Here is a 27,993-nt window from a genome sequence, read left to right as displayed (position 1 = left end):
AAACCATTACAGGACATACTATCTTTAAAATGTATTGGTTCTCCCTCTGGTAAGTCAATGGATTATCCCATCAGTCTGGTAGAGGCATAGTTTTCAGTCATCCACCACACATGCAGTGGTATCAGGCGGATCCTGGCAGACTGAGAAAGTGGCAGTGTTTCAAGAAACAAGGCTTGGGTAACCCCTTATTAGCAGCAGACAAGGCTTAACTCCTGCCGGAAGATACAGGAAAGGACAGAGACACTTCTGTGCTGCAGTCTGGCAAGGGAAAAGGTTTGTCAGTTCAAAGAGTTGTACTTAAAGTAGATTGAGGCCTGCATGCCCTTTTACAAATTCCATAAGGCGTAGGCAGCCTATTTGATTTTCCATAATTTGTAGGGAAGTCTGTGTTATTCACGCAATTCAAGCGTTCCTTGAATTTAGCGTAATACATAGGTCTTCTGAATTTAGCATATTTAAACATAAAGCCCCCCATGTACTTGTGTAGACCCTTGGAGAGAAATCTATGGTTTGAGCCAGGGAAGAAAAAGGACCTTTCACTTTTTCAGCATGTTTTCTCCCATCTGAGATAAGTAATGCAGTATGTTCAAAGAATGTGCTACACAAAAAGCCCAATGTGAAAGAAAATGGTAATTAAGACAAGGTTTGACTGTTGATTTAACTTTTTTCTTTTCTATCAATTATTAGTCTCTAATCTAATCTATCTATTCGCTAGATAGGTAGCACTTATTTCTTTATTTTCTTCTCAGCCCAGATTGTATGATCTATTTCTTATCACTTACCACACAAACAGGGCTTTGTTGTACATGCATGTATGTCCTGTGTGACTCTTCCTCTACACTATCTGGACTTTTATCAAAGGTTAGCTAAGGTCAGATTCAGACAAGTCACAAGATAGCGCAAGTTGGACAAGGGGTCAGCCTGAGCTCAGCAATTATCCACCAACTGTCTGTAAGTCACACATACTTGATTTTATCAGTGACATCCTCTGCTGCTAAAAAATGTTCCTCAGGTTTGCCAAGAAGGTTATGTTTTCGGGTGCCTGTGTGTATGTGTGTCTATGTGTGAACATGATAACTTGAGAATGCCTGGGTCGATTGTCTTGATATTTGATATGTTGGTAGGTGTTGATGAGGCCTTGATGAGACCTCAAATTAAAAATGATTAGATTTTGGCACTTAAGCCGAACTTCTGGTTTTGGCTCTTGGATCATGTACATTGTAGGTATGGGCCCCCTTGTTTTGTATCAGGATGATTTTAGATAATATTACGATCATTCCGATAAATCCTCCAATTTTTTGGTAGTAGTATTATAAAATAGTTTCACAAGGCTTGGCTCTCAATCTGTGTTAGCTTCTAAAAGAGTCACCTCATTGTTGCGTATCGGTGTCAATCTGTTAACCAGCAAGATTTCAGGAAGTGGGCAGTGTGAATGTCTTGATTTACCCCATATTTTGGTATTTATGGAATATCCCTAAAGGAAACACGTGGTTTCCTCTTGAAGCTTTTTGTAGACCAATTACCAGGTTTATGAAGTCTTTCACTAATCATGGTAGTCAATCAGGAAACCATGATCCATTGGTGAAAAGTTGTTAAGTCCTTCTTGGCAAGGCTTAGAAAGTGAAAGAAAGAGATCTCAAACCAGTTATCTCACTGAAGCGCTATCCTTACACTGTTTGTGATAGAGAAGACAGACCATTGTAAGTTTCAGTATGTATACAGGTTCGCTGTACCGAGGGAATTCCTCTAGCCCTTACCAGCACAATGAACAGTGGACCTAAGGACTGCAACCCTTTCCAGTAGCGTGTATGTCGGGTGAGCGACACATGACTGGGATTCGAACACTCTCTGCTTCTTGGTCCAGAGACAGGGTTGCTAACCACTAGACTACAGTACATGTATGTACGCTACTTTAGAATAATGTGTAAACATTTAATTTAACATCATTTTACACTCTTCAATACTGAGTTTAGGGAAGTGACTCTAGCTCCTTATCCTGGAATCCATTCCATGCTACAATTTCTAGCCCCAGTCCACTCTTCTGATCCCTTCCCCACACACAGTCTGGCAATCTTCCCCATTTAAGTTTGGCCCTTAATTAGTTTAGTCCAGTCATTAATTAGTTCGGAATGCATATTTCTCAGGAAGCAGTGTTATGGGAATTGATCTTCCGAATGCTTCTTTGGTCCCTGTTGCCTAATGTCATTACTGAAAAGTTCGTGCAACTTGGGGGCCAATCAGCTAGAGCTGTAGCTAAAATTCCAGGCAAATATTGAAATGTCAAACAATCACCTGTCAACAGGTGCCATTTACTATTCAGTTGGGAAACAATCAGGGAACCAGACTGGAGCTACATGTAGAATAAACAGGATTGATTCAAGGCTTTACCATTAGTAGTTGGCAAGACATCCTAATTTGTATGCTCTGGAATGGAGACCTGCGAACAGGGCGGTCTCCAGCTTTAATTTTTTTCCATCCCGCTCATTGTTTGGCGAGGCCCATGGCCATGTTGTTAATTTTCATTGTCAAATCTGTCATTCTAAGCTAAATGTACTTTCATTAACTTCATGTCATGAAGTTCAAAGTTTTTGGACGTACGGGGGAATATTTTCCGTCCCAAAAACTTTCCAAACTTCCATCCCTTAGTGGGGGGACAGGTCCTGAAGACAGCCCTGCCTGCAAAGTTTAGTGCAAACCATCCAAATACACAGTACTTTTCTCTCAAAGCTTTTCCCTGTTACAGTAACTGTAATAAATCCCATCTACCATATACCAACATTATCCCTAAACTTAAGCTGATCCATTTTATAGCTACACGTTTTTCTAGCACACAAAATCACGCCATAGAAAAAGAACTCAACCTAAACCAGAAAAGGGGAGCTGTGCAGAAACTGAAAACACATTGCGGAATGCCGTGGTTGGTTCACAAGACTTTAAACTACATTGACAACAGGGTTCGGGTCATTTTTGTCCCCATTACGACTTGACCTTGAAAGACTGAACAGGAAAACTGCAACGGTAATTGGCATACGGTGGTGTAGGGTACCAGCGGGGAAGGTGATCCACATGCTATGGTCTGTTGAAAGGGTCTGGCTGGGGTAAAGCTACTTAAATCAGATTCATTGAATCTAATAGAGACCACATCTAAAAGGCAAAAGCCTGCATGGATGATTTTACATCCTAAATCAAAAACAGATCTTACTAGCAAATTGAATATAAGAAGTTAAGCTTGTTGAACGTACAGTATCCAGGACCCGTCCCTCCGTCCTGGCATGTAAATTTACACAAATACAATACGCAAATTTTACCCCATCTGTCCAATCTGAACTTCAGAACTGAGAATTGATGAAAATGTATTCAAAGTCTGTAAGCTTAAAATGACAGATCTAACAACGAAAATCTACAACATCGGCTCTCAAATAATGAGTGGAACAAGAAAAGTTTAAAGCCTCGGATTTTTCATGTAAATCAAAATTATTGTTTTAACTGAAAACATAAATGTTCTGTAAAACAAGGAACACTCCACTTTTAAGACAGGGAAATAGTATTGCTAATGATAGATGGACGGCAACCAGGATGAATTTTGACTAACTATAGACTAACAGGACCTAACAGACACAACTGGGCAGTAGAAGTCTGTGTAGACTCAGCTTTCAGTATCCACAGATGTGTTGCCATCATTAGCAGTCTACTGTGGTTAGGCTGCCGTCTTGGCATCTCTCCATGTATAGATCTGTACACACAGATACACCATAATGACACACTGTAGTCAGAAGACCTCTGTGGGGTTTGTCCTTCGCAAATACCCAGTCTTTGGGGAGGAAGCATAGCAGACACAAATCTGACATTAAGCCAACTACAGTAAGTCACTGGACTAGTAGTGAGTTCAAGATACCTGCAATGCTGATTTCTTCTTAGATCTTAGCCAGCCTTCAGGGGCTAATGGCGATTCAGGTTCCACAACACTCAGCTTATTCCAAAATGTATGCTGTCCTTTTTACCTCCATGAAAAATGTTTTTGGTCTATCTGTCTGTCAGATATTTGTGGTCAGAATTCATGAATTGTAATCATGATATTCAGCATGTAGGTGTTGCAAAGACAAAGGTCAAGGTTGATTTTCGACCTCCTTGTGTGTGACCTTGAACATCTGTGTTTTGTATCTTTTGTCCTGGACATGCTATTGCCTTGTTTTTTTAAGGAAGGATATACTAAATGTTGCAGGATGGCTGAATATGAATATCGAGAACACTTTTGTGTAAGTATTCTGTAGGGCCGTGCAATGAAAGATGTCAAATTTATATGGCTTGTAACTACTAACTTACAGACAAATTTGTCTTCTAAAAAGTGTTAAACACAGTAAAACATCTGACACAGTGATCAAACAAATTACCTAGTACATATTCATCACCATGATTAAAACACCTGGCAGAAATTACTGCCAAGTTTCATTCCAATCATGCTTTAGACCCGGGGAACCCTTGGTTAACAGGGAGGCTCCTCTTTCCCACTTCTGTGGCCCGAAGTTCATCAAAGTCAAGATCTACCATCATTTACAGAGTATCAGCAGTGACCTACAGATCACCTCTAGATAGTCTTTGTGATATATTCTCCTAAGCTGTGATTGAATCCATGTCATTGCTACAACATGGGAGTGACAGATCTAGAGGTCTTCTACTGGTAAAAACAGTTGCACCTGTGACCAGGGCTGACTCCAGCTTAAATCTAACTTTTGTCTGTCCTACTCATTGGGTGGGGTGGGAGGTGTTGTTTCACTAGAGGGCTTCCCCTGGACCCTCTAAAACAGTCTACTTGATGCATTTTCAGAAGCAAATTGGATTCAATTTAATTTTTATTTGGAAGCCCATGTATTTGATTCCATTGTTGAATCTGTCATATGTCAAGCTTACAAGAAAATATTTTCATGTTCATGGGGGTGAACTTTTTGTCTATCCCAAGAAGCAAATTTCGGTCCTGGGTGGGAGAGAGACTGATCCTGGAGACCTGCCTGTGACCTGGGAATACTGTACCCTCCCTACCTTGGGTATTGGGAACTCTGGTCTGCTACCATCTGTGTCGCATTGCCAATCTCAGACACACAGCCGAACATGTGTGCCATGAGTCACTATGTGTGAATGTACAAATGTACCATGACAAATGTTAAATTAACCTTTGGGTACAAGGCAGATTTACAGACCATCCATACATAGAGGAACGTCATATATATTGAACCACGCAAAACATTTCCATATGCAGACACTGCTTATCAATGTTATTATATAGACACAGGTGTAAGACAGCAGCACATAAATCATAATAGCTGATATAACTGTTTGAGCACACCACCTGTTTCCGACGATACAGTAGCTTTATTAACGTGTCCTCCAGACACGTTAAACATTATGATGTCAATGGAGTGGTTTGTTCTGTTACTAGGAAATTTGATATGACCAGATGAGATCTCTCTGATTATTGTTCCACTAGTAGTACTGATCTGCACTTTTCCACTGTTAGCCTGGTATCCAGACCTAAGGCTGCTGATGAGGAGTCTCTTTTAGACACAAATCTATGCGAATCAATTCGCTTAAAGGGCCAATTCGAGCTGTTGAATTGATTATCCTGAATGTGAACTGCCCAATTTTCGAATTGATTCCAATTGATCTAAATCCCCCCCGGGTAGATTAAATGGAATTGACCAGCAGCGTCCCGTAAGGTGTGAACGGCAAATTCGGCTTGATGCGAATAGCTCTGTCCTCACGTGTTACATCGGTACAACTTTCTGCCGTGACTTTTCACAGATGTACATGTCATCAAAGGTACGCTTCTGCATTCTTTCTTTCTGAATGCTTCTGCATTCTAAAGTTCTTCAGAAAGTCCAAGTTGTTGAAAGTGCCAAGCACAATGCAATCCCTTTGACTTTGACTGCCTTGGTAAGAGACTCTGGCAGATATCTAGCCTGAATTCAATCAAGCCTCTTGTGACCGCTCGCGGCCCTGTAACCACCTCGCAACTCCCCGGGGAGGGGAGAGAAACCCCGGACAGCTGGGGTTTGCGTTATACAGACTGGCAGATATCATAATAGATTTGGACACCAGGCTAGCACCACATGTGATGTGGAATGAAGTCCTGTGTGTGTGATGTCCCACAAAAGCAATTACAGGGATAACAGGCATGAAATCAAAAGCTTCTGTCACGCTGTGGGATGAAATTGCAACCCACTGGGAATCAAATCTCATCCTGTACAAAAAAGGCACAAAAGTTAGGTAAATGTGTGGTAGTGCAAGTTGTCAGTCATAGAAGATATTGGACCTGCTGGTCTAGATCATGGGTTGAGACTACAAGGTAATCTCACTCTAAGCTGTTTTTGGAATAATGTTTGTGGACCTACTGTGCTACATGTACTTTCCTATCTGGTTTCGCAAGGATTAAAATGGTAAATCTTGTTTTTGTTTTGTCTGTAAGGAAGTACCAACTTAAAATATGGTTGTCATCTGAAAAACAGTTTTCGAGTTAAAGCCTGGTATCCAAACCTATTATACCAGAAACAACTTGTTGCAAAGCGGTGCTGGTGCATTCTGGATTCAAGGTCTCACGCTGCAGATCGGGTTGCGTTCCGCGGGATATTACGAAAAATCATGCAAAACCCCACAGGATATTACGGGGGACTTGATGTATATCACGAAAACCTCCACTGTAGCTCCTGAGCATCTTCTGCCCTTTCTGCAAATATTTGCGGAGAGGACAGAAGAGACTCTGGAGATATACTAGGTTTCGATTCCAGGCTAAGTTAACAAAGCTGTAAGATACTGTAACAGTAGTCAAAACATGGTTGGTAATAACATGTCAATTGCAAACATATATGTTTCTGCATCTTAATGTTATCATAAAGTACACTAAAGCAACTGTCAATATGTCTTATAATTTCTGAAAAGGCCACACAATAAACAATGATCAGAGCTACAGACGAAACTTAGAAACCTGATGCTGTGGCAAGATGCATGAATGCTGAGCTAGAAGTGGAATTCCCCTTCAGTAAATTTAAACCACATGACGCAGAAGGCAGCAACATGATAGCTTCTCTACGTGATCAATGCTAGAGCTCCTTTTCAACTCCTCACCTTTCCAGTACCGTAAATACAATTACTTTCACGGTGGTTTTATTTCTCTGTGAGATGGAAAAGAGGCTTTTACGGTAATTTAAATTCGCAGCTGAAACAGTTCTGTGGTACAGTAGTCATACAAGGGAGACAATTCATGACTTTGCGACCTTGAGAGGTCACTGCGAAAATAAAACCACCACGAAAGTTTCAAGATTTACAGTAACTGTAGTGATCCCTGACTGCTGACTTTGACCTTGTCTAACTGCAGGATCATCCAGACTAAATGTACTGATTTAAACATCCAATGAGAAGTATGAAATTGTGATAATTACATTACATAAAATCTGCCTAAAACAGGACTGTTCACCTGGCTTGTGATAGGCTGTCATCAGCATGAAGTCAGCCCATTATTTACGACCGCTGCTATAAATACATGTTGACAGCCACCCTGGAGTAATTAGGAGCATATTTGGTAGGCTGCTGGGCAGGGAAGGGTAGGTGTGTGGATTCTCCTTTTCAGCTGATTTATTTCACCTCCTTATCTGCCATTTCTGATAGGATATGGGTGTTTCGTGGTTAATGATGTGTGACATTAGTGTAGCCTCTATCTTTAGATTCATCCATCACAAAGGGAGGGGGATCTACTCTACAGTCTGTAGTAATTGTACATGTATGATGGCAGTTGCAGTACAGAGCTTAAGAGGCATCTAACATTGGATGACAGGAACCCTCTGGCCTTATTCATTCCGAAATCCTTAGTTAGTACAGGGCTTGAGTTAGTACATTTTTCTACAATTCATCCTTGATCTAGCTAAGTGATCATGACCGCTATGCTCCTCCTGTATTTTTTTCATTTTATGCAAAATCAAAGGTTTTTGCTTACCAGTATCTGTAAACTTATATATTACATGGATCTAAACTAAAGAACTACCGGCATACAGAAATAACTGAGTCAGCATTGAGTCCGTTTTCTGGATCAATGCCCTTGTTTTGAACCAGCACCTTTTGCTCTCAAAGTGCTGGCCAAGTGGCAATCTCCCAATCGAAACAATCGGTCTTCAGAAGTAGGGCAAGGTGAACTGACTGTTCTTTACAATCTATAGCAGATGATAGGTAAATCATAGGTAGGGACAGATTTTCACCCTCAATGAAGCTTTGTAGATTAAAATTGTTGCTGACTACATGTCTGACTGGACTCAGTACTAGTGTGGAGTGGGTGTCACTTCTTTCCTCCCATGTCCCTCCATGCTTCAAACTTTTGTCTGTCCCACTCATTGTTCAGGAGCTGTACACAGTTGTTGTTAATTTTCGCTGTTGAATCTGTCGTTTCTAGCTTATGAAACTACAGTTTCATCAATTTCATATCGTAAAGTTCACATTTTTTGATGGATGAAGGGAGTGAAATATCTTTACGTCCTAACAAGCAAATTTCTGTCCCGGGACGGAGGGACCGGTCCTGGAGACAGCCTTCAGGTCCCTCCCAGTATGTTTTCACCTTCCCACAGCTGGAACATTAACAGTTCTGTCACCAATTACTCTGTTAGGAATCGCTTTCATTATTCCATCTGGCCTTCTCTGATGAAAGTTTTGGAATTCTTCAGTTCGGAATGATAATGATCACTACCATGACTACAGTGACAGACAGCCCAATGTGTGTACCGGACGTTTGAGCTTATACTATAGACTGAGTATTACCCATTGTCAGGTCTGCGATTGCCAACAAATCGGGCGTACGTTAATGGGGATGCATTCACTATTGGAAACTTTACGGTAATGTCAAAAACAAAACTAACAGAATTGAACCTGAGGTCTGAATTTTTCCAAAATACTAGATATGTGAATCTGAGGTTAAAGATTATCAGGCTTGTGGTCATGTGGCAAGTGAAAGTAAATCTCTCCCACAGATGAGTTAGAGTCTAACTTAGACAGGAGAAAACAAACATGGATTAATGTCTTTCATGTCTACCCCTATATCTTTCTGCACCAGACCTAACGTTTTAAAGGTCCGCAGCCATGTAGATGTCATTTTCTGCTAGCTGTACTTTGCAACTGAATGCACAAATGTAAACATGTAAGAACTTGGGAAAGTTACAACTTTGGTCATTCACAACAGCTGTAGAAAAAAAGAAAGAATTCTAAACTTTTCCATACTTGCATGAGGCAAGACATGTTATAGATGAGACCTGTCACTTCATGGACAGTCAGGAGAAATATAGAGGTAATAATGAGTAAATTTATTCTAGAAGATAATATGTATTATACTATACTCCTGTCCCATGGATATGTATCACATATAAACTCAAGTTCAGTTGCTTGGACACAGAATTAGCTGTAGTACAAATGTATATACTTTTAAGAAGCACTGCAAATGCCTTTAAGTTTAAGTTCGTGGGGGCTTAATTTGGTAATAGGGAAAAAACGGAGTGTTTGCAGTGGTTTCAAGTTTGCGATTGAAACATCAGAGGTACAAATGTAGGTTGTCGGAAGACTGAACAAGCATTTTTGAGGTAGTTGAACTGTAAGTTTGCGGTTAAGAGGTCACCACGAACTTTAAACCACTCACTGTGAAAATTTCAACATTTACAGTATCAATTCCTGACCTGCAGTAATCCTCTGATTTGATAGAGAGGGAGGTTTGACACTAGCCTGGGTGCCATCCTATTTCTACCAAGGCTCCTACACTTGTGTTGGAGCCCTGGCAGAAATAGGATGGCACCCAGGCTAGTTTAATACAGGCCAGAGGTCCAGAACCCATTGAGTCATCCCTAAGCTCTAATGTTGTTTACAATATTTACACAGACAAGCACATGATGACAAACACTCTGACACTTCCTTGTGGATTCAGTATCAAGTTTCCTCCAAGGTAATATATCACCTGTCAGATGCTTTTAGTTCTGGAGGTTAGTATAGGACCAGGCTGGCTGGCTAGGACAATCTGGTGACCCTACTCTGACATCCAGAATCAGCAAATATGTCAGATTCTATATCTATTTGTCCACTTTTTTAAAGAGGTAAAGCGATCGAACCTCAGAATGAGGACAAAGCCTGACGCTTTTTCGTTTAAGCTAGTAGTGCAATGCGGCTTCGCTACGGCTCACGATATTAGCCAAGCATCAGCAAGTCACCCCACTTTTCTCGATAAGTGTGTTGGGTTCTTTTATGTGCATGCATAGGTTTGACACTTGAGACTTATGCCTTAAGCTCCCTCATACACGGGGCGGCCGGCTTTATGTCACCATCCGAAAGATGAATGCAATCCCTTACAACATGCCCAAGCTGGGGCCAACGTAGGAAGTATATACCTGATTTTAGCCCCCCTCCCAAATTGATGAACATAGTATTGTGTCAAAAATCTTTTGAATGGATAGAGAGTGTTGTGATTTGTCTACATGACCAACAACAGGTACTTAATAATGTCTAGAACTTTAGGGGAATGTCAATTGAAGATCTAAACCTCCTGGTGAATTTCAACCAAATGGTTTTAATGAGCAGACGAAATCTTGCATTTTGAAACACGTACAGTAAGACTGTAAGAGTATTACATTTTTCCCATTGAAAACAAGTCTGCTTCTGCTTTAGCTATCTCTGCAATTAGTTCCCATGGTAAATTCTTAGAGACTTTGGTTTCATCCTGGCGAAAAGGAATGTCAAAGTATCCACAGGTTGCCTCATGTGCTCAGCAGACACCATCGGACCTAACTGTAAATTGGTGGGGAATTATTTGCTGAGGCCAGAAGGTCTTCCCTTCAGCCATTGTTGGCCTGGCCACATTCTCACTTGTCTGCAATCTGTCAACGTCTTTGGAAGGTAATGTTGTCAATCTCCAAGCAGATGTTGAGAGGAGACTGAAGCCTCTGGGAAAGATCAGGTTTTCCGACTGGCACATCTACACACACGACCCTCGTGTGTCAGCCATCACTCACTCATTATTTAGCATTTCTTGAATTTTTTCAGAGATATTCTTTTGAATCTTATTCTTAGATTTTTTATAGCCTAGATCTAAAAAAGGATGCTAAGTCATATTTAGTCCTTGCCGCACCAGATGGTGCATAGGGCGGTGCCCATCTCAGCTTCAATAGCCCTTGGGCCACACAATTTATGTGCAATCACTATGGCAGAAGTCCACTGCAGCTGGTAGTGTTGTGTGTTTAACTGCTATACTCTTTTCCCAAATCCTGAGTTCTTTAAGCAGAGAAAGCAGTATGTACCATTGGCCATGGATCAAACTCACGACCTACCATGTGCAACGTGAACAATCTACGTATACCGACTAGGCCATTGCACCAGTCATCTGTCAATGAGATGTTTCAATCTATTCTTAATTTCTTACTTACCAAACAACATTACAATTGAGACTCCTAACCAAATTGCTAAATTGATTTCTAAAATGGTGCTAAATAATACCGTATTTCTTTTCTAGGTCAAAAGTTCAAGACCTTTCTTCTTATACACAATATATATGTTCATCCCTTGAGGGTCAAGGTACACTTCATCATGCATGTGGCAAACAGTAGTAACACTAAACCTCTGCCGATGTACAAAACTTGTGAGCATGGAGACCTTTTCAATTCCTGGCCTCATCTGGCTCCACATCTGTAGAACCTGATGAGGGTCTGCGTGACTCTTTTGTGAGGCGTAGCGAGCTATCTTAAACCTTGATGGTAAATTATTTGTGAAACGTAATTTTTGGCTTTTATTCTATGTAGCACGTTTTTAGTGATCCTTAATTCATCATCAAGCATTATTGAAAAATTCTTGGTTTAGCCAAGTCGAATGCCAGATTACCCAAAAAGTCTCAACAGTTTGGCTGTGTCGGCATTGGTACATTCATTTTGGTAAACTAGTTTTGCAAGACACGCCACAGGCACATAGGAATAATCCAATGAAAGCATTCGAAAGACAGTTGCAAGAACAAGATGATTTACCGTTAAGCATTGTTAGCCCTCCTGAATTTATCGTTTAGCGATGCCAGCTTTCTAGATTTTCATTAAGTGTTACCAGGATCCCCCCATGCAGACCCTCATCTGATCTCTGTATTTCTGCAGGACCCAGACCAGTAAAGTTGTGGCTCCAGTCCATGGAGGTTGTCGGCTATTTCACAATCAGGTGTACCCCAACCTTGCCACTGGGGACCAAAATTCAACTTCATTATATTGTAAATTTGTTGTTGCCAGTTCAAAGGTACATGCTTTGGGCATACTATCCTAAAGGATCTCCGCACAACAAGCTTTTATAAGTTTGATGCAGGGTTTTCTATGGATGGACCATTGGGGGGGTACGGACGCTACAACTTTAAAACTACTTGGACAGTAACATACTGTTGATTCAAATAAGGAATGACAAATGGTTGCTAATCCTTATCATCTTCAATAACTACCATTTCCTACCCTAGAAAACCACAATAGGTTGCAGTATATCCATGTGTGGGCATTTTCTGGTCATTTATTGCAAAATAATTTTAAACGCTATTCTATTGTTTATCTGTAAAATAAGGTCAAATAGTATTATTCTTCACCCAGGCACTTCAGCAGCTAAAATTTGGCACTATTTCATCCAATAGATGATCCTACATGAAACTCCAGCAGTAATGATTATAGCATGACTTGCAAACATTTCTAATTACTATAAATAAACATGTGGGCAAGGGGGTACGGACGCTACACAACAGACTTCATACATTGGTGCTTTATCAATTTGTCTGAACTGTTTAAACAATGATTAAAACAATAATTATTTGCTGATGGCTGTTCTTTAAAGCATTCACAAATGCTGTCACAGTATTTTAACAAAGAAAAGGATGAGCAGAATAGTTTGATTAAAGATTTCTTCCGAATTCCATTATGGATCTTTAGTGCTTCAGAACAAGGTGTTGGAAGGGTGGGTCTTACCTATCAAACAAGCTTAGATTGCACACATGACTGAAACAACACTTCTCATATCGTCAAAGTATCACAAGGAAACAAAAGAATAGTTCATTTGATCTTGTTATATGCAAATTTCGCATTTAACTCCAGGAAAAGGGACAATAATGTAGGGGGTACGGACGCTACATACGTACATCATGTAGCTCTGAAAGTCTTGTACTTTTACATCTACTAATTGATACAAAGAAAATAAAAAGGATCCTATTATACTAACCAACATAGTTTATCCATACTAATCAATTAAATTGAAAAGAGAGAACTACAAACTGTGTCCTATAACACTGAATGAATTACTTGAACTTGTTGGTGTTGTTTCAAGCTCTTGACTGAAATTTTCTTTAATTTTTCAATGTCTTCTTCAGAGAATCAGACTTGCTCTCTGAAGTTGTTCAGGAGAGAAAAGCCCACTGTTCAGAGGATGTTTTCTGTTGGTTCTCCTGAGGTGTTCTTGTTTTCTGGCCAAATGTATACTTCTTCATTTTTTTTCATGAAGGATAATTGAGCTTCTTCCTCCAGACCTGTTCTTCAAATTCAATCACCCCAGCCATGCAAATGATGCATGTCTTTTCTCCTGCCCATCAGCCTGAGTTGTCTAATAAGCATGTTTCAATATGTTCACAATAAAATACACAGGTGAATTGGTGGTTGTCTGATGTTCTGTTCTTGAGATATATGAAAAATGATAAAATTGCTTACTTAGCGAATCTTGTAGGGAATCAAAGGCCCAAAATCTTAAATTGCCAATTTCTCAGCCATAACATCAAATTTACTTCAAACAAAAACCATATTGTTTCTTACAGTGTGCTCTTTCTGATAAACTGAATTTTTGATGGCTCACACAATGGCTTTATCTCTTTTGTTCAATATCCTTATTTTGAGCTGACTCTGATCCTGGGGTCTAGCCTCCGCTGCTAATACCGTATCCCCCCCCCCCCCTTATTAACCACTGCACCAACTGAATTGGGATCAGGGCACATGGTGTGGGAATTCTGGGACATTTAAATTTCTTGGAGGGTATCATCTTTCATCTCAAAGACATCTAGCTGGTTTGGAAGTAACCATTTACAGTGTTTGGGATGGGTGTTACCGTGTACCAAACGTATGCTGAGGTTTGTCCCAAAAATAGGCAAAAACACATCTAAAATTCATCACAAAGTCACAAATTTACTGAAAATTTTAACATTCTATATCTGTTTCAACTGTCATTGATGTATTAGCTCAGATTTGTACTATTTTGATAGCAATTTTGGCAGTATTTTGCTGAAAACTTTAAATGGGGGGTACGGATGCTACAGGTAGGGGGTACGGACGCTACAGGGGTAAACAGAAAATTGGTAACACGTGGGTAAAAGTGGAAAATAGCCCTGTTGGAGCAAAAAATGGCATAGAATCATCCAATAAAAGTGAAATATCACAAGTAGACATATAACTGCATGTAGAAAGCAAGTGGTTTTTAATTTGCAAGTACAAAATGTGCTTTAAAGTCTAATGCAAAGTATTAGTAAAAATGAATGGTCCCTGGTAACGCTTCAGTGACAGAGCCAGACTTCATGTGAATGGGTGCTGGGATAGCATACATTTGTAGCTGCAAAACTCACAGGTAGCAGGTAAAGTAAAGTTGCTATTTGAATTGTCCAGTACTTTTCAAAGCATCCTAATTACCTTTGGCAATAAGGTTATGTTTTCCGGTGCATGTGTCTGTGCACCTAATAACTCGAGAATGCCTGGGTGGATCATTTTCTTGGAAATTGGTACATTTTGTACACGGGTAAGACTTCATGAGACCTCAAAACGATCAGATTTTGGGTCCCCTAGCAGCTAATTATGGCACTGCAGCGGAACTTCTGTTTTTTATATGGTAAAGAGGTAAAGACATGCTATGGTAAAGAGTTCATTTCTGCATTTACAGTGTACAGAAAGCCTACATTTTGCTTTCAAACTGTGTGCCCACTTGTGGGGATTCTTACAATCTGCAAGTCGTCAGACATACATGTAACGTCTAGAGAACATTGAGACTGTGTGGTCTGGAAAGCCCAGGGTACTTGGGTGCACTTGTATAGTCTACCAGGAGGAAACAGAGCAAAACATGTCAAGTGATTCTCAGCTGGGATCTTACCAGGGGACTTGGAGGGGGGTGTATGGACACATAGCTACATATGTAGTATACGCTGTATGTGTTGGAAACTACAGTTTGTTACCATAACAGTGATTGTAGGACTTTGTGACAATTATATTTCCTTTCAGTGTGTAAACAAGATAAGGACAGCACTGGTAACCAGATGCTTACAATATATTCAAGAATTATAGATAATAAGGTCTAAGGTAAGGTAAGTTATTCCTCACTCATGGAAACAAACTTTCTCTTATCCTTTCTAAAAATAGACTTGAGGGCAAGGCTATTAGTGAGATATGTTGACCTTTCCTATTACTGTAATTGAAGAAATTCTCGCGATTGTTTTATCCTTGTGTTTTTTACGGTGACCTCTTTACCGTGAAATGCTTGTCCTTCTGCCTGCCTACCAATTTGTTTCAACCGTGAACTTAAAACCAGTACGAACACTCAATTTTCTCCCTATGGCGAAATTAAATCCCTGCAAACTGAAATATAAATGCAGTAACAGTATCGTCCTTGAAGTTATTGTACCCTAGTAACAGTTTTTGGTATTCAGAGGTTTTGGTATTCATAAGCGGCTGCAGCACTGATCCAGACAACTCAACATAGCTTGATCTTTTCACCCCTAGGATAAAAGGGCTGTGATTCCTACTAAAAATAAACTGTGACAGTTAATAGAATGACAAACAGCCAACAACTGGCTTGTTCATCACCGACAAAGGATATATCGTGAGTAGCACAACTGTCCAGCGCTTGCATGGTAACATCACAAGTCCGGATCGCAAGATCATGGGTTTGAATCCCAACCCATACATCAAACGTCCATATGCTGAGGCACATCCTACTGGTAATGGGTTGGGGTTCCTCTAAACAGACATCTAAGTCTTTTTTTTTACATCTTTAGCACTCAGTTCTAACCAACAAGATACAGATGTGACTTTGAAATAACTAAGACTTAGTAAGACTAAGAGTACTAGTAGTGTTTTGGTGTTGTACAGCCCTTAAGCCGAATGTTTGCAATTATGTTGAAGGTCATCAGCTTGTAGACTCATTTAACTATTTGTCTACAGAGCTCAGTCAGATGTTGCCCTTGCAGAAACACAGTCGGCCTCACTGACATAATGTGTCATTATATCCATAAAAGCATCCATGGTCAAAAGCCCTTCATCAAAGTTGACCTGTTTTTCAACTTTAACCTACATTTTGTTTTTTTTTCAACAGGAAAAGCAGTGCGGAGGATGGAGTTCCTGATCGTCTTGGTGCTGCTGTCCTTCCCAGCACTGGGACAGAAGCAGGAAGAACCCTCCCAGGCCCCCGAGACACAAACTCAAGTCCACAACATCGACATGAGCCCTACAAACCCAGCCGAGGGTACTGAGGCCAACTCGGAAAAGTACTCTTACACCATCCCAGGACCTAACGGCCAACCCATCACGACAAACATCCAGATCAACGTGGATCGGGGTGCATACACCAGGTTGAATCTGCCGCAACAAGCCATGAAGGGGGAGGCGGGAGCGTCAATCGTGTCCTCGGATTTTTTCCAAAAGTCGGAAAGTGACTACAAGGAGCTGGAGAAGACCATCATGGGGGTGCAGGGTCAGGTCATCCGGGAGGTACAGGAGAACAGGGAGCAGGCCAAGCTGATGGCGGTGGCACAAGTGACAGGCAGGTAGGGAAATTTTGATAACTAAGGAAAGAACCATGACAAGGTAACAAACGTTGTTTGTTTTTCATTCATGACAAAAACAAGGCTACTTTCCCACAGATTAGTGATGACCTGGGCCGCAGCTAGTGCAGAGGAATACACAGATGTGCCACGCAAACACATACTAGTATATATTCAGACCTCCTGCAACGGGAAAGCCGGTGCCTGGAAAGTGTCATGGGACACGTTCCGATTTACATGAGGCTGGGAGTGCCGAAGACCTCTGTTGTACATGTACGTCTACTAAGTAACCTGGAGGTACATAGATCATAAAAGCATACAATAGATCATGAAAAATATCTGTCCTTGCGTCGTAGGACAGATATTTTCCACGCCGATTCGCACACAGAAAAAAAAAGTTTTCAACTTCAAGACGTGGCACGCTGTTGTCATATGTCCAGAATTTTTTCTAGTTTGAATATAGTATAGACACCAGTGCTGCATGGAGTCTTGATGGTGTTCACATGATTAACAGACATACATGTACAGTACATTGGCCCTTCACCAAACATCCCCTCAAGTTCATGAGCCCAATTTTTGTCCTCCCTGTTATCATATATCTTCATTGCAGCGAACAATTGGCATCAAAACATCTGGCAAACGAACAACTGGCAAACATCTGTCCTTTTTGTACCACAGCATTGCCAAGAGAAATTACTCTGTTCAATCTCAGCACATGTTTAAGTGTCAAAGTTGTCCTCCTACAAAAGGACTGGGAAACATCTTCAAGTATATATATACCCCACCCAGCATAAAAACTAGGTTAACAGCCTGGCCTATGCTGAGGTTAACTTGTGGGCTTTAACACATGGAAGTCGGCCAGGGATACGCCCACAGGGCTCCTAAGTCATTTTTGGAATAGGTGTACCTAGCCTAGAAACTTAGGCGCACAGAAAGAATTTTGGTTGCACAGCATAAGATAATTTAACAAGTAAAATGTCAGCAAAACATAATTACAAATCTTACTGCACCTTAAGAACTTCAATCTGTAATGCTAATAGCAACATGTAACTTCAAAATTTCAAACAATACATCAAAGTACAACAAAGGTTATACGTGTATTGCTTTTTCTGATTCTTAAATTCCACGAAATATGCTATACTAAGTTTACTGTAGCCTATAAAATATCTAGGTGCACTGCCGTGCAGAGTCAAAAATTAGGTGCACAGCTCCAATGCACCCAGTATTTTTCGAGCCCTGACCCATGTGCCAACATGTACATGTCTGTGCGGCATGTTGACATACCTTGAAGCACTTAACTTGGCAGCTTTGCGAGTCACCTAAGTTACTACCTTACATCATCAGTCAAGCTGTTAGAATGGGGCAAGCAATATACGAGGAAGCCATTACATGTCAGAAGATGTAGTCTTCACTCAAGATTTTATGGCAAAGCTGCCTTGTCCGCTTAGGTGCCAGTATGTTATAGCATGTTCCTTGCCAGAAAACAGTTCCAAGTTGGAGAATGTTGAGCCAAATCGACAGTCAGACTTTTATGATGCTTTTTACTTCAAATTTGTTTTAATCCTTTTACCATCTGGATGTATGGTGTTGCCAACAGCACTGGTGGCAAATGATGTAATCCGATTATTCTCCGTCATTTCATGTCTCGTAACAAGATTAACTGACCAGAATGGTTTATCGCCACTTGAACCAGTTAACTACATTTTGTACAATGATGACACATCTAATGCCATCTATTATTATCAGACCCTTAAACTCAGCAGACTAGAAAATTAAAGGAGGAAGCACAGTAATGATAAACCTTTAGTTACTACTCTATACTGTAAATACAGTAATCATGGTCATTTTGAAAACATGCCAACTACTAGTACTTATTTGGCAGAGTGTGGTACATGTATGATGACATCCTGCCAAGTGCATCAGGTGCCAAATAAGCCATCTGTGTGCCTGTACTAGTCACCACAAACAAGTCTGCATATCAGCTTAACCACAAGGTCTTTGGCAGCTTCCTCTGAAGGGTTTCTGTAGGTTGGACAGAAAGTTTGACATGCAAGCCTAGAATGTCTTCATCTGCATTTATCGATCCTTGGCATTGTCTTCCTGAAATTAGTGAAAATTGGGCATATAAATGTAGATATACTGGAACACTCCTGGACCAGCAATATTTTGCGCATTGATATTACGATTGATTCGAGGCCTATTAATGTGCTGTGAAAGTTAATTCCATCTACATTCCTTTTATTTGCATTAGCATATGAAAGCTGGTTAAAATTCCGATGGATTTACTTTTTAAAAAGTGACAATCACATACTTACAAGATCCGTACAGACTGTAACATAAGCTCTTAGACTTTTACTTCTTATCATATGAAGTATCTCTGCGCAGTCAGTTATGAAAGTAGGAAATTCAATATTTGATCCAGGTGTACAATGTAGTATCTACCACCCACTCTTTTTGGGCAAGCCCTTATGTATATATTCTCAAGTTTTGGACCAGTCTGCTGATGGTCAGCCGCCAAGGGTTAAACCTCCAGCCTACTGGAACATATCTTTCACCTAGGGAGTGTGATCACTTCTGAAAGGGACAGTTCATATCCCACCGCACACAGACAGATGAATGACAAGAACACAACATGAAGCTTAGACTTTTGGCTCCACTCTTGAATACCATAATCAAGTCTTGTGGGGTCGTGTGGCGCAACGGCAGCGTGTTCCGCTCAGAGCCAAGTGGTCCCGGGTTTGAATCCTGCCGTGTCACCGATCTTGTGCCCTTTGGAGAGGCACTTTACACGACTTTCCCAACATGCCAGAATGGTCGTCATGATGACCATTGGCATTAGAGGCAAGAAAAAGAAAAGTCTAGGAACTGACATATTAAAAGGAAAAGCTAACTGTAACAACATTCTGTGGCATAACATATCTCTGCAAGAGGAATGGTGAAAGTTAATGCAGGACAAAGACCATTGGTAAACACTGCCAGCATTATAACGTCAGGGAGCACATCTAGTATGTACATGTACATGTACCTTCGTAAATGAAGTACAGATGGTTGTTGTTGTTACAGCAAAGAAAAGGGGGCCAACGATGCAAGGCATTTAGACACCTAAGGTCTGAGAACGTCAATAGACAAAAATCACAACCATAATATGTCCAGAACACGAGATATCGAAACCAAAAGCTCTGCTGCAAGACATTACAAAGCCGCTAGGGGCCCATTATCAAACTTGTCCTTGGTTCTTCCAACCCCAACTCACCAAGTACCAAATATCATAAGGATCCATCCACAGATTCTCGAAAATATGCATACACATCCCCCCCCCACACACACACACTTAGACAAACAGCACTCAAACAAACTTGTAGTTAACGACGAAAAATGGGGCATTTTTTCCAAAATGACATTTCTCCTTCCATCATTTTTACTATCTTCAGCACTCCATATCTGTAGTAACAAGCCTTTAACTTCAAGCCAAGATATGTTGACTATGTCATTTGCCAACTGCCCTTGTCTGACACACATGACCTATCTTTCCAGGAGGTCCTTGAAAATAGACCTGAGAGGAGACAGTCCAGCCAATGGAATTCCTCCTGCCCCATTAAACTCAGTGCACCGCACATAATAAATTCCTTGAACCCAAGACCCTATATCTAAATGGAATGCCACAGATGTCCGCACATTTTATTGGACATAGTAGACCTTTCATCTGTATAGCTGGTCCTTTGACATAACACACCAGCTTCTGTATCAGTATCTATATACATGTAGCTGCTGATATAACCGTCCTTCAGGGTGACACGCCAGCTTCTGTATCTGCGTAGCCAGTATAACCACCCTTTGACGTAACACGCCAGCTTCTGTCACCGTATAGCCAGTTTAACTTCCTTTGGTGTAACACACCAGCTTTGCAGGCATGCGGTGCAGTAGCAGCTGGTTCTATTACACAGTCACACCTAACCTTTGTACATCTAGCTGAGGGCAAAGTTGTTTAAAGGGAGCTATCTAATGAGCATGCCTCTACTGTACTTGTTGGCAACAACTTGTTTGGTGGTATTTCAAAACCCTTCGCAACAGTTACATTTACTTTGAGTTTCAGCATCTAATTTGGCCAGAGAAATTCTAGGTTACCCTTCAACCTTACCCTTCAACCCTTACCCTGCACAATTAAGCAGTTTCAGCCTTGAACTTAAATATGCTGTTTGTTGTTTTGCAGGGAACATGCAACCAAGATCAACCAACTGGAGCAGTCCCGAATCCACGACGCCAGCAAGCTTCAGGAGCTCCAGTTCGAGATGCGTCGCCTGGCAACCGACTTGAACGAGGTGCGTACAGCCAACCAGCGGCAGTCCGTGGAGATGGAGGATCTCCGAGAGGAGAACGCGAACCTACGCGCCGTCATGAGGGACATGATGTTTGGTAACGCCACCAAAGCTGGATCCACCTTACAGGCGGACTACAAGTCTATCCTGAAGCCATGGGAAGGAACCAACTGGACCAAAGTGCTGTACCAAGCTCTGAAACTCATCGGACTTGACAAGAACACAACGGACAGTCTTGAAACCTTACTGAATGGGAAGGTAAGCTTTTCTGAGGATGGAGAAGAGTTTGGAACAGGCGAGCCCAACGAGGACCCTGTGCGGACTTCGAACATCATAGTGGACGACGCAGTGCGTAAGATGAAGAACGAGGTGACGGAACTGCAGGTGAAATTCCGCGATCAAGCCAGCCTGTTACTTCAACTGGTTCTCCTGCTGAGACAGGTGCAGGCGGAGAACAGGGAGCTGCGTTCCAAAGTCTCGTCCTTCAACATCTCCTTCTCCACGGCGCTGACCTACCTGGACCAGCTGCGAACCAAAACCGACCAATTAGAACAGCTCGTGCAGTACACGACCTTCGACCTGTCCGACATCCGCCAGACAGAGACCTTCCACAGTGCCCAGATCGCCAAATTGGAGGAACTTCTCCTGGAGTGTTGTGAGAAGGTTGCGGGTGTTGGGCTTCTCGGAGAGACTGACGTCCTCCCGCAGGCTGCCATGGACATTGACCTCATGCCAATGGAACACCCCATGGAGAGTGACATGGGCACCAAATTTGTCGACAAAGATTACGGGATCGTCAAGAGGTCAGGGTTACCGAGAGACTGCTCGGAGTTGTACGAGAAGGGCAAGACCATGTCAGGGAGGTACTACATTCGTCCGGACAACTCCGAAGCTTTCGCGGTGTACTGCGACATGGAAACAGCAGGAGGTGGGTGGACCGTGATCCAGAGGAGAAGTGACGGTCTCGTCGACTTTTCCCGTACGTGGGACCAGTACAGAACGGGCTTCGGAGTCGTCATCAAGGACCACTGGCTCGGTAACAACAAGATCTACACAATACTGAAGCAAGGGACATACAGCCTGAGATTCGACTTAGGAAGTTGGCAAGGACAACAAAAATTCGCAGAGTACGAAAACTTCACATTAGAAAACGAGGATAGAAACTACGCCCTACATATACATGGGTACAGCGGTAGCGCGGGAGACGCCTTTATAGAGGTCCATAATAACCAGCCCTTTTCCACGAAGGACCGCGTTCAAGAACTAAAACACAACAAGGGTAGGGCCACCTGTGCGGAGACGTACAAGGGTGGGTGGTGGTACAGGGATGACTGGTGTTACAACACTAATCTGAATGGTGTGTACTACGTGAATGGAAACTACAGCAGTGCACAAGCTGACGGTGTGACGTGGGTGAACTGGCTAGGATACTGGTACTCTCTAAAGACGACAGAGATGAAAATTAGACCAGCTAGTTTTATGGGCAAGTCAACGGAAACTTAGCACTTTTCCGTACCTTTTATTAAAGTTTTAACACAAAAACGGTGCTATATGATCAGTAACTGTTTGATAGAATAAGACAATGGAACATAGTTGGATTCGATTATAAAGCTCACATTTTTTTATATTCTAGTTCTTTACCATTCTTAACTATTTTCTATTTGGAATGTATTGAGTATGATAAAACTTGAGCACCATGGCCAATTTCTGGAAATTGGTCCAACTTGGTCCTTTGTGTATACGAGAAGAATACAAACCTATGACTTATATGATGTTGGTATCGTATAAAGAGATAAAAGAACATTTAACGTGTACTAAAACTATTGTTGTTTTCATGAAGAGTTATTTGCACATATTCTATCGTATTTTAGGTTTGTTTGCTAATGCTTTAGTTCACAATCTAATCTAGCAAATATGGATTGTGATTTGTGTTATAGTTTTCGAAAAGACGTTGTTGATTTCAAGTTGGTGCTATAGATGTAAATAATATGATCCACAAGTAATAGCAGGGAAAATGTGGTGTAGAAGCATAATGTTATTGTTATGTACCTGTTTTAACAAGTGACAAAAACTACAGGCTTAATGTTTAACTCTGTAACATTGAAATCTATAATGAAAATTAAACTACAAAATGTAGATACCTCATAATAAAAATTACTATTTGTTGTTGTACCTTTTTCTTAATCATGTTAGTTGTACCAGTAGGAACAGCTTGCAGAATGTTGAAGAATCGGAGGTAAAACACATGATATATAGCAAACTAGCACATCTTGTCATCTTCACTTTGAATTATGCAGTTGTAAGGAGGTCAACAGGTCATTGGCCTCTTCCAGGACTGGCATGCTGTCTACAATTCTAGTGCAAACTTCACAAGGCAGCAGGATGGGGGGATTGGGGTACATAGAAACTGGAAAAACCCAGGAAAACAAATAAAGATGTCGACGACAAGCAGCACAATAAACTGCCAAACAAACAACTAACTGTTTTTTAAACTTTGCTCTCTGAATATTTAGAATTGTTTTCTAAACTTGTAACAGTACTAGTACAATGTCCTTGTCTGTATTAGACTGACAGTAGTACAGTCAAACCTAGTCAACCACCTACTGTGATCTAGCACAAGCAACCACCTCCAGTCACAAGATACATTAAAACAGTGGAGGTGATATCAATCCAGTTTAGCTCACAGAAGTGCTATTCTTCCACTAGTACAAATGTACTGTTTGTGACAGAGAAGGCAGACACTACATAATAATATTATGTACAGTATTTACAGGTTCATTGTACCAAGGAAATCACCCTCTATAGAGCTCTTTTTGACAAGTACAATGAACAGTGGACCATGGCTTAACGTCCCGTCCTAAGGACTGCAACCCTTTCCGGTAATGTGCATGTCAAGTAAGCGTCACAGCCGGAATCGAACTTGGGACTTCTAGTTTCAGAGGCAGGGCCGCTAGGCACTGGACTATGCAAGGTACGGTACCTTAGACAGTTCCGTCCATTTTTACATAGTTAACCCCACCCTGTCCTCAGCAACCATTTGCCTCAGTCCCTTGGCTGCTGAATCCAGGTTTGACTGAAGTAGTCTAAGTTGGGATCGCAGCCAGGAATGTACAGTGAGGACAGTTGATTTTTCTTACAAGCAAAAGAATGGGCTGAACCCTTCAAGACTTACCAAGTTCCTTGGAACTGAGTTCTCCATCAGACAAGCACCTGTCTCCACGTCCCACATTCTTAAGGAGTTGTCTCTGGACCCTGTACACACCTGAGTATTGTCTGAAATAATAGGCACAAATAGAGCAAAGACAGTCTCAAAATTAGGTTGATTTTTGATCACCAGTTTTACAGTCTAGGGGTATTCATAGCCTCCTTAGCAGTGTAACAGTGGGGTTCAAGCAACTCCAACTGACCAGTCTAACTGGTCTAGACCTTTTAGCCTAGTGGTTAAGGTATGCGGCCTGTGGACTGGCAGATATCTGGGTTCGGGAGCCAGGAGACTGTTCTACTTGCATGACAGACCTAGCTATGAGCAGTGCATGAGACATGCAAAAAGTTGTCTGCATGCATCACAGTACATTGCTGCTAGGTGGCATTGCTGCACTTGTACTAACTGCAAAGACAACTGTCAAAGTACAGGGAAATAACACCTTGTTCCCCCAACGACCCGGAGGTCAAGGGACTAGGTGGGTAGGTAGGTAGGTACACTGCCATGCATTCAAAACAGCACGCACATTTTAACAATCATCGTCAGGGTAATAAACAAACAACAAATATTCTTCAACAAACCTGGATTCATTGTGATCCCCATAACCACCATAGTGTGCCCTCTGAAGGCTCTGATGGGGGTTGTGTCTATGTTGCTGAGTTTCCACATTAGAACAGTCTTGTCACGTGAAGCGCTGAATGCAACATCCAGTCCTGCACTGTATGCTACCTGCCAAACCCAAACATCTATATCAATATGCAATAAATATCATTATTTTCATATCATCATCATCCAAGTTTCCGACTATATAGATTTACCAACTTAACAGCAACTGAATTACAGAACAGCATAGAACAACATTATACCCCAAGCAATTATTTTCATGGTAGTCAAAAAGCATGTGTTTAGCAAAATATTAATTTACATTCTAATTAGTAATTAATAATTTTGATCTTCTCATTTAGATATTGATAAGCAATCTTATCTACTGATATCCATTTTCCTACCAGTCATGGAATACACCAAAGGAAAACATACAGCGACCACTCGTATTTCAATTGATCTACATGTACTTCAACAATTACGAAATACAATAAAACAACTTCGGTTGCTGGTCTATCTTGAGTGGCATCACTGTTTCTGTTTCTGCATGACTCTGTATATTCTGCTTTTCAATTTCAGAGCTTTTAGCTAGCATTATCAGAATGAAGGGAAGATGTCCAACCTTTGTAACCTCCCTGGTGTGCCCACTCCATCTTCTTTTGACGGCACCTTGAGTCCAGTCATACAGAACCACTGTCTGCAATACACACGGCAAACAAAACCTCTAAAACACTCTACTTCTCAATGATGAAAAAGTGATGAACCAGTATTATGTTTCCACTTTATGGCTAAAATGTCCAGTTTTAGAAAGTCCAAGATATAGTTCAAAATGTTAACAATACCAGGCAAGATATTGCATCATTGACCTACTATATGTATATGTAACTTATTGTAAGTAGCCCGGGTGCCATTCTAGCAAGTTTAGCAGGCTCCCTCACCCAAGGTGGTATGATCGTCTTAACTTGTGACAGGCACATACTGTAGGAGGCTATCCATTTAGTCTTGGCCCTCTTGTCAAATTTAAGGGCAGTCCATGTCACTTGACTTGAGTCAGAAGGGAGCCGGCCAGTCAGAATAGCTGCTGAAGATTGAATAGCCTCAGTCCGTGTCTTGGATAAAAGTTTAAGCCCATGTATAATTATAACATGTAAAGTAAGTAAGTCCTGGCCTGGAGTCCAGCCTTCTTAGCTTTAATCCGCTAACCAAGCTTTGCTCCCCACCAAGACAGGGTGCGAAATACTTTTTTGAGCCAGGTTGCCCATGTTGCAACCAAGGGCAAATGCTAGGTTGCACATCCAAATTTCAGGTTGCTCCAGCAACATTCACCGATTTCTTCAAATCAAGCTCGTATGTAGCGTATAATACTACTAACATTTCAAAATATATATTAGATAGTATTGTGTTCCCATTGACCTAACAACATCCTGTTTAGCTGAGGGCAGTGTGGTTTTGTCTTTTTCAGCTCAAATTCCACAATCTATGAAGAGTTTTGGATGGTTTAAAACGAAAAAGTGTTGATTTCTTTATTTCAATTGAAGATTTACCGAATTTTATGAGAGTGACACTGTGTTTTTGTGAGCTTCCAGGGCTCTGATTGAAATCTTTGGCTCAAAATATAAGGTTGCACACTGCGCTACCTGGGTTTGGAATTAACTTGCACCAACCGAAATCTTGTTGCACTGTGCAACGTGCAACCAGGTATTTCGCACCCTGCCAAGAGCAAAACAGTTGGTCACGTGAAATATACTGCATGGTGATTGGACTACCGCACGGCGGAGTCATCCAATCGGCTGAGTAACCGCCCCCAGTGCGAGCCACTTGAGTTAGCTGATTACGTGACATCATCCCCAACCGTTTGAATGGTAATGGCGCCCAGTCTTCTTGGTGGGGAGCGGAGCTTGGGTAGCGGACTAAAGCTTAAAGAAGGCCGGACTCCAGGCTAAGTACTAGTAAGTCCAACCTTGTCACTGCTGCCGGTGAGACACAAGCCGGGCCTGACGGGTGCCAGACAGGTGACGGCATCACTGTGTGCCGGGGGCAGCTGCTTACTCCCGCTCATTGTCACGATACCGTCCTGGGACGGCTTCTGGGAGCTGTTGATAAAACAATAAATTGTTTCTTTCTTCTTCTTGGAACTACGTACATGTAACAATGCTATCAGTACTCCATGGTTTAGATATCAGGGTGTCCAAGACTATATAGTGAGAATGTTTCTATCACACCGTTTATGTTTTTTTCTATCTTCAGTTTGGCCATCTTATGCATATGGTTACAGTCTTCATAGTTGCGTTCTGAAACTGCTGTAACAGTGTGGTTCAAGCGCCACTTACTACTGACCAGTCTAACCGGTCCAGACCTTTTTTTAGTCTTGTGGTATGTGCCTTGGATTCGTGAGCTGGCGCATGTGCTGCGACAGCAATAGTGGGTGACGAGACAGGTTTTGTTTATGTCTCAGATCAGGGGCCTTCACCTTTGACATCTTTTCTGTCGCAACGCATGCGTACTCGGAAGTGTGAATGACATTATTATAACAAGCAATTACTAGTAAAATGTCAATGAAAAGCCCCTGTATAAGGCTAGATAGATAGCATTAGCAGATCTTTAGTCAAATTTAAAGTGTATGCCAAAACTTAGTTATCACTGTCCTAGTCCAGTGCGCCAACATGTTCATGATGTTGCAACATGCAGTCGACACATAGCTGGGCATATAAAATATATATAGTTTACGTAAAAACAACAACGGTATGACGCTACAAGAATTGGTCTGCTCTTTCTCAAACCATCTCACCTCGCTCTCGCCCGCCTGTCCTTACTGTGGCTCTTCCCCATTCCTTTCTGTCATCTTACACGGTCAGAAAACACGTCTGTTCCCTCTGCAACGTCCACTCGGCGTTTCCATGGCCAATTTTCTGATCAAGTATGCCGCCAAATAAATACTTCCGGGTTGGACATAGACAGTACCACTATCAAATGGGGTTGTCAGATCATGGCAATTGTTATTTTCACTGTAATATGGGTATAAAATATTCAAAACATATCTAAAAGATACCAAAAAATATTTTTTAGTA

At 41.4% G+C, this 27,993-nt stretch overlaps 2 protein-coding genes across 4 annotated transcripts in view; one reads left to right on the top strand and one right to left on the bottom strand.

Moving 5' to 3' along the window:
- Nucleotides 1–27,879, bottom strand: part of LOC136442085 (WD repeat-containing protein 31-like) — a 39,960-nt gene extending 12,081 nt beyond the window's left edge. The window contains exons 1-5 of the mRNA XM_066438710.1: nt 27,714–27,879; nt 26,886–27,018; nt 25,548–25,622; nt 24,904–25,051; nt 24,293–24,393 (exon numbers count right to left, since the gene is read on the bottom strand). Of these exons, the coding sequence (XP_066294807.1) occupies nt 24,293–24,393; nt 24,904–25,051; nt 25,548–25,622; nt 26,886–27,018; nt 27,714–27,754 (498 nt within the window). The 5' untranslated portion in view covers nt 27,755–27,879. The remainder of the gene's footprint in view (nt 1–24,292; nt 24,394–24,903; nt 25,052–25,547; nt 25,623–26,885; nt 27,019–27,713) is intronic.
- On the top strand, nt 47–23,292 carry LOC136442077 (angiopoietin-2-like). 3 transcript variants are annotated; one of them, XM_066438694.1, is made up of 3 exons: nt 47–273; nt 16,357–16,807; nt 21,015–23,292. In XM_066438694.1, the coding sequence occupies exons 2-3, from the start codon at nt 16,374–16,376 to the stop codon at nt 22,621–22,623; spliced, it is 2,043 nt and encodes a 680-aa protein (XP_066294791.1). In that variant the 5' UTR covers nt 47–273; nt 16,357–16,373; the 3' UTR covers nt 22,624–23,292. The 3 variants fall into 3 exon arrangements, with proteins under 3 accessions (XP_066294791.1, XP_066294792.1, XP_066294790.1); XM_066438695.1 differs by lacking the exon at nt 47–273 and adding an exon at nt 14,551–14,622; XM_066438693.1 differs by lacking the exon at nt 47–273 and adding an exon at nt 14,551–14,629.
- Nucleotides 27,880–27,993: the final 114 nt, after the last annotated feature.

This window comes from Branchiostoma lanceolatum, chromosome 9, assembly GCF_035083965.1.
Source record: "Branchiostoma lanceolatum isolate klBraLanc5 chromosome 9, klBraLanc5.hap2, whole genome shotgun sequence".
In the NCBI taxonomy this organism is placed as follows: domain Eukaryota; kingdom Metazoa; phylum Chordata; class Leptocardii; order Amphioxiformes; family Branchiostomatidae; genus Branchiostoma; species Branchiostoma lanceolatum.
This window is presented reverse-complemented; position numbering and strand designations above follow the sequence as displayed.